Source organism: Ctenocephalides felis, unplaced genomic scaffold, assembly GCF_003426905.1.
Source record: "Ctenocephalides felis isolate EL2017-DRISC unplaced genomic scaffold, ASM342690v1 CF-g0.4_SCAFFOLD_01886, whole genome shotgun sequence".
In the NCBI taxonomy this organism is placed as follows: Eukaryota; Metazoa; Arthropoda; class Insecta; order Siphonaptera; family Pulicidae; genus Ctenocephalides; species Ctenocephalides felis.
The window spans coordinates 108,940,574-108,948,388 of record NW_020538040.1 but is presented as its reverse complement, the minus strand read 5'-3'; the positions used below and the strand labels follow the sequence as shown (position 1 = coordinate 108,948,388).

The 7,815-nt window shown below is 34.2% G+C and overlaps 1 protein-coding gene across 1 annotated transcript; it reads right to left on the bottom strand.

Annotated features, from left to right (window-relative positions):
• Window positions 1-4,394: 4,394 nt before the first annotated feature.
• LOC113375669 lies at window positions 4,395-4,877 on the bottom strand. The gene has a single exon (XM_026615604.1). The coding sequence runs from the start codon at window positions 4,875-4,877 to the stop codon at window positions 4,395-4,397; it is 483 nt and encodes a 160-aa protein (XP_026471389.1).
• Between the last annotated feature and the right edge of the window lie 2,938 nt (window positions 4,878-7,815).

Here is a 7,815-nt window from a genome sequence, read left to right as displayed (position 1 = left end):
TATTTTGGGATTACCAAAATTTTGTTAAAAATTTAACTTACGCAATATATATAAACAGTTCCCAAACTGTGTGTGAGTATTTCCGACTCGACTCAGCCCAGTATGACATATCTTGTCAATATCGGCAAGATAAAGCGATTATTTGTATATTATATACAACCTAATGAATGAAACCAATTTATTAAAATTATTAGTCGTCCACGTGCATTGTCCTCATATCTAATTTTCAATAATTTTTAAATAAAACATACAATCAACACGTTATAATTCTCTATATTTTATATTTTCCTATCAATCATTCGGATTTATTTATTATTTCATTATAACGAAAATTTACAAGTCAAATCATCAAGTGATAAATAATATTCTATTTTTATTCATAGTTTATTAAGCAATCAGAAATATACAACATTACTATAAGCTAAACTTAAAGTCTTATATTGTAATAAAAATAATATCCAATGAAATTATCTTTTTATGTGGTTATGCATTGTCCAGTGGCCAGGTTCTCTACAGCCTCCTTCTCTGTCCAGTTTCTAATAATTTGTGCACCAATAGGTTAGGATTATTTTCTAGTTCCTTTTTGTGTTTTCATGCCAGAAGTCTTATTGTTTCTTGAGAAATAGGTGTACAGCTATATCATTGTAAAAATAAACGTCAAATATGTAAATCAATTTAATCTAAAAAAATTTACAAGAGAATATAAATCATTTTAAATAAAAAATTACATGATTTAATTTTTAAAATATCAAACATAAAACCCAAAATTTCAATTTATTCTTTTTAAATAATTTACTTTGTATTGTACGTTTTCTTGAAAAAATACCAAAATAAAGTCATCACAGCAAAGAAACTTCTTCAAAAATATTTTTTTGTACTGAGCAGGATTCAATATATAACAAAACATAATTTTTCTAACAAAGTTAGAAAAGAACAATTATGAAATTTTAATTCTTGAATTAAGTTTTTTCTTTCCTTTCTCTTTCGTATTTTATCTAGTTAAGTTAGATCTTCTGACTTTTCAGAAGCAATTCGGTCTATAGATCGTGTTAATGTGAGGCGCTGATTCAATGCAATAATGGAAACTTTTTCGAACAAACATACTTCATCTCCCTTTGGATCCTACCTCAAAAACCAGTATAGTTTTGCTGTTATAATGACTGTCACTACCGTACTCTGGCACAACCGTACACTGTTTCCCCAATAGATTCATGGAAACTAATAATTTCAATTAGTGCAAAGGTGTGTGTAATTCAAACATTAGAAACCTTAGAAATTCTAAGGACAGGCGGCGAGAATGTATATTCTATAAGAGAATATTTCTACAAGCTAAACTGAAAGCTTACAACATAAATCAGAAAACCATATTTCATTCGCTTATTTTTTCTACTAACTTTATTATCACCATCACTTATTGTCTTTATACACTTATTTAATTTTAATTCTAGCTTATTTCTTCGAATCACCTCTAACACCCTACGCAACACTTCAATACTCTCCTCAATTATTTCTGTGGCGATTAATAAATCGCCCATGTATACTATAACCTCATAGTTCACTATAAAACGACAAAAAATGTCACTCACATATCTTAATTTACCGTCTTCTTTTAACTATATGCACTATCACTATCTGACCTCGTTCATAGGAGGATCCTAGGGACTACATAAAATGGTGAGACATTCGGCTTCAGCACAATTGACATTTCGAATGCAGTCTCTGGTTCTTCCGGTTTTTGACTATCCAAATATTTCTTCCTTACCAGGGTTCCTACTATCGCTACCACTCCATAGCCATGCATTTCGAATGCAGTCTCTCGTTCTTCCGGTTTTTCACTCTCTAAATATTCCTTTCTTACCAGGTCTACCGTCGCTACCACTCCATAGCCATTTTCACTCCATCTGTAATAATATCGTCAGTCGACAATATTTCGTTAACCCTTGCATTTTTGTTAACTATATGCACTCCCCTTCCAATGGTCACCCCAAAATCATCGTGTTGAATCATATCTCGCTCCAATAGACATGATGCATTCATGGTATTTTCTGGGACTACATACAAAGTTAGTGGCACTTCTGCCCCATGCTCCGGAAACGTCAACCGTAGTTTCGCAATACCTTCAACATCTAACCTCGCATGGTTAATGCCCTCGAACCCGGCTCTTGTGCTCCATACCTCCACTGGTGTTCCATTAGCCACACAAGATCGCTTGATAATCGATATTGCTGAACCCGAGGCTACCATACTCTCAAACCCAAGTCAAAAACCTTAGTTTTTACTTTGTAGGCCGTTATGGGGTTTAATAATAGTGCAGTGCTATTAGGCACCACCTGCGCCGTACTGCGGACATTTTTGCAAAACCTCTGTTGATGCTCCATTGAGCCAAAATTGTAGCAAGCCACTTTATCATTTTTTGGTTTCATACACCCGGATACCATGTCTTACTCCACCACAATTAAATTGCCCCACCGGGGAATATGCGCCTTATGGTTCCACTCTAGGAAACCCTGTTGAGTGTACCCTCTTAGGCGGCATCATATTGAATCCGCGTTCCTCTGCTGTCAGCTTGTTTATCACACTTAGCAGGGTCGCTAAATCTTTGAATTGGTTCATTTTGGCTTGGGCCTGAAGTGGCGGGTTGTCGAAGCCGTCTATCATATAGGCTAGCAGGTCAGACTCCATAAAACCCAACCTATTCCCTAGCGCCATCTTCTCCTAGAAGTATGCTGTTATCGCCCTCTTAAGCTCATCGTATAAATAGATTGCATACTCTGCTTTGCTGTCATATAATTGTCTCGCCTGCCCCGAAAGCTTCAATATCATCAGCACCACCATCTTTTTCTTAGCCACCTCGTATGCGTCACGCACCGCCTCAACGCGTTCAAACCATGCCTCGAGCATTGCTCAGACGATCCGCCGAAAACCGGTATCGTCGCTAACAATTCTCTGCTCAAGATGCTCTCGTTTTTATAACCGGTTGTCGCCCTAATAAGATTAATCAAATCTGTTAACGATAGCACTCTTAAGGGCACCAAGCTCTCAGCATCACCTTCGGTAGCCATCTCACCAAATCTTAATTTATTTTCGCAATCTCAAGTGTTTAGATACAAATATAACAGCTCCGCAACTCGCCAACGTCAATATCACGCCTTGCTTTTGATATTTTCTTCCACTTTGTTCTTATTTTAGTTAACCACGTGTTAACCTCACTTCGACACAACAACACCAAACACACAAAACTTACAAAATAATACCTGCACCTGTACGATAGCGAAGCACACCTTGCTTTATAATGCACCCCGTCATTATAATCCGCCTGATTTATAACACTGGCATTCAAAAAGATTATTGAAATCGCCTATCTCAATAATACACACCAAAAATTTTCTCCAATAAAATCCTCAACGTTCCGATCCAATCCCACTTCTGAGCTTTAATCTAGATTTACTCTAGTATTATTTAATTAATAAAACGCCTTATTACTTCTTCACAAATATATTTAATAATCAATCACCAAGTTAACACCACGCCGAATTGTACAACACTTAACAAGTTACCGCCAGGCACACCGATTCACATAGAAACACACTTCTGTTCCGTAAGGATCAGACACCATGCATATGACACACCATAGAGCACACACACATCGGGATAGACACTCTTGACTGTTATATTCAAATGACAGACATACAATATTATAATATATATATATATATATATATATATATATATATATATATATGATAAAAATTGTTTCTTGGGCATCCATCCAATAATTAAAAACGTATGTTCTCTTAATTAAAACATTTTGCATTAAAACTGTTTTTTTAATTATTGGATGGATGCCCAAGAAACAATTTTTATCATATTATTTCACCATCTGAAGAAAAACCTCTCGCTTTATATATATATATATATATATATATATATATATATATATATATATATATACTAGCTGACCCGACAGACGTTGTCCTGTACACATATGTCTATATTAAAAAAGTATTCAATATCATTCAACTTTTTTTTATAATTATTCATAAATAAATTTAATTAATACAATAGTTATATTTATTTTCAAATGAACAATTTAACAATATTATATTCAGGAATGCAATTCCAATAATTAATGTTATTATAATTAATATTAATTGTATAATTAATCTTAATTAATATTGTATATCATTCTTTTTTTATTTTAAACTTTTAATGTAGTAGAATTTATTGTAATGCCAAAGGATATACAATATTCTTGATGAGATTATTAGGTGTATAAATATATAAATTATTTGGGTTTCTGACTCTTGAGCAAGCAACATATAGCTGTCCGTGATTAAAGCACGGATTTTCTAAATTTATACCGCAAAAGTTCATTGTCTGCCCTTGTGACTTGTTTATGGCTGCAGTCTTTTAAAAGTTATTACTGATTCCGAAGGAATTAGTGGTATTCTAGGCAAAAAAACAGCATCATCTTTGAATTTTACGCCCAGAATAATTGCCTCTATAATGTTTCCCATAATTTTTGTTATTGCTAATCTTGTGCCATTGCATAATTTTGGGGCATTTAAATCTCTTAGTAATATAATTGGAGAACCAACTTTCAATAGTAATTTGTGCGGCGGCATTCCTGGTAAATCAAGAGAATTTAAAAATTCGACTGGATAATTGACGATTTCATCAGGATCAATAACAGTATCAACTAATTTAAATGTGAATTCATATCCTGGCAGTATCTGTTGTATTTTTAAATTCATTTCGTCTACATCCAAATTCGTTGCTGCTAAAATTGCTCGTTTTTGTAGCCACTCATAATCTTTATGATTATGCTTTAAATTTGGAAAAATATTTTCTATTAGTTTGGCTTTGCTATCAACCATATTACAAAAATTATCAGAAAATTGAATGTACTCTGTATTTTCATAAAAATTAATTCTGCCATTACCAATATCCAATAATTGTTGTAAAAATTTCGACCCCAGTGCATCATTTAGACATTGAACACGAATGTTAATACTAAGATATCATTTCTTTACGTGGCGCCAAAGATAAGACTTTTTTAAGCAGGCATTTATTCCATCAGCGCGCGTCGCTCGTGGAATAATGGGCAATGTCTGTCTGAAATCGCCAGACAGTAGCAATAGGCAGCCACCAAAAAGACAATTATTATTTTTGATATCTTTCAGCGACCTATCAAGAGCTTCAAGCAAATGCTTGTGCGCCATAGTACATTCATCCCAGATGATTATTTTACATTCTCGCAAAACTTTCGCCAATACCGATTTCTTCTTTATGTTGTACATTGCTTCTGGGTTAACATGAACATTTAAAGTTAACTTAAATGCCGAATGCGCAGTTCGTCCTCCTTCAAGTAATGTCGCTGCAATTCCTGATGAAGCTATTGCCAACGCAATATTATTTTGCAACCGCACACGCGCAAGAATCAGTGAAATAATTAATGTTTTGCCAGTGCCTCCGGGTGCGTCCAAAAAAAAGAATCCGCCCTGTTGTGCCTCAATTGACGTATTGATTTGATCATATACACTTTGTTGCTCGGCAGTAAGCAATATTTCATTATTAGCAACAAAAGTAGCTGAAGCAGTTTTATCAAACTGGTGTTCACGTTGAACATCGCTGTTCATGATATCTACTGCTGCTCGGCTCGGTGCTGACATGCTAAATTGAATTAGCAAAATTTGGATACAAATATCTTCAATCATTATTAAGGCTTCGTTATATATTTGTTATGAAAATTCATGATTATTATCTTGATTATTAATTTTATACCGATGCAAATTATCCTCACTCATTGAGTCTTTTTGTGTATTCCACAGTGCAGATGCATCTGATGGAAAACATGTTGTTAATATTATTGCAAATAATTGTCGAATTTGATGTGCAGATGAAATCAGTGCTGCATCTGCAAGAGTCATGTCCCATTGATTATCATTCTTCAATAAGTGCAACTCACGGCACGCATCATAAAAAGTTTCATATAAAATTCCATTGACTGTCCTCAAATTTTGGAATGATCTTGGTCCTATAACATTAATCAACAACAAACGTAAATAAAAGCATTCTCGTTGCTTAGGATGAACAGTATACAATCTACCCAAATTGTTTGTCACATATATGCCTTTAAATCCTGAAACAAGAATACCTCGTTTTCTAGGTACCCAATCTTTTAATTTTTTATCCCATATAAAATATTTAGATGTATCTGTGTATAATAATGTTCTAGCAAATCTTCGAGCAATATCTGATCTATTACAAAGTTTAAAAAATGCATTTAGAGTAGTCTTCGGAGCAGTCAAAACTTGTTGTAATATATTGTTTTCTGTAAAGTACACCCGCGACCGTTCTCCAAATGCACAGCCAAATGTACCACAGATGGATTCTTTTCATGTATGGGAAAACCAAAAATACGCAAGATAGCTTCATTGCTATCTATATATTTCATCATTCTCATTAATACTTTTAAATGCAAATATCGCTTTGTCGCTCCCTTTATGATCATATTTGCATATGTATTTTATCGACTTCACCGAGCTGCACAGTTTGACATTTATATGTGCTTCATAGGTTTTGCATAGCAAAGGCGAATAAGGAACTACCCATCGATTATCAACATCTATTACCCCGCCATTCGACAGTCGCAATTCAAAACATTGTCCACCATTGTCAACGTCACGTCGCCGATAAGCGGGGTAACCATTAATGTCGGTGATAGTATCGTTTTGAAATGATTTTGGAAAATGTTTTGTACATTTTCCATTCACCATGCATGGTTACATAATGGTGTGAGTACCGCATGGACCATGTATCATGTTAGTAGTTATAATATCGAACAATTCCTCATCAACATTTTTATCAGTAAGATCTACTGGGATAATATTATCAATCTCTACAGAATGTATCTTATCAATTAACCACAACAAAATATGTGCATGGGGTAAACCTCTTTTCTGCCATTCTACTGAGTATAACCAACAGCGTGTTTCACCAAAAACAGAATGATGCGTTATCAAATTCATCAATGATTTCAACTTCTGTTTAAAAACTCGTGCAGTTATATCATGCCTATCCATCGTTGTTTGTCCCGGCATCAGCAATTTTTTTATTTCATCCCATTTGGGATTGCACGTAAAGGTAATGAACAGATCAGGTCTGCCATATGCGCAAACATAAGCCATAGCATCTTGAATGTACTCCTGCATATGTCGCGGACTTCCAATATAAGAAGATGGAAGAATATATGCCTAATATCATTCATTGCATCTACATTACCAAGTACTGCATCACGCAAATGTATATATTTCTCAGCGCGGAGTTTGGCTTGATTAAACTTTATGAATCTCAATATCTCACTGTCAATTTTCACATACATGTCGACCACAAACTGATGGAATAGCTGTCTGCATTTAAGAATATTATTTTCTTTATTAGCTCGAATCATTAATCGGTAGCAATAAAAGTCCATGGCCCTTACTTTTTTGGCAAGTTCTGCATCTGGAATAAAATATATTAAAATTATTTTAATTATTATTATTTGAAATTTTTCTATAAAAATGAAATTTTTACCTGTATTTGGATCCCTTTGTTTAATATTTAAATGGTACCCATCTTTACCTTTCCAAAATATCAATAGATACTGCAAAGCATCATAAGAACGATGACTGTCCTGTATTATCTGCATGGTATTATCTCTCCGTTGTATACGTATATCACGCCCCTCACATAGATCACCAGCTATTACGATCGCGACTTTATTGACTGTTGGAGCATTATATGCGCCAACATGTTCTCCAACCGGCACTT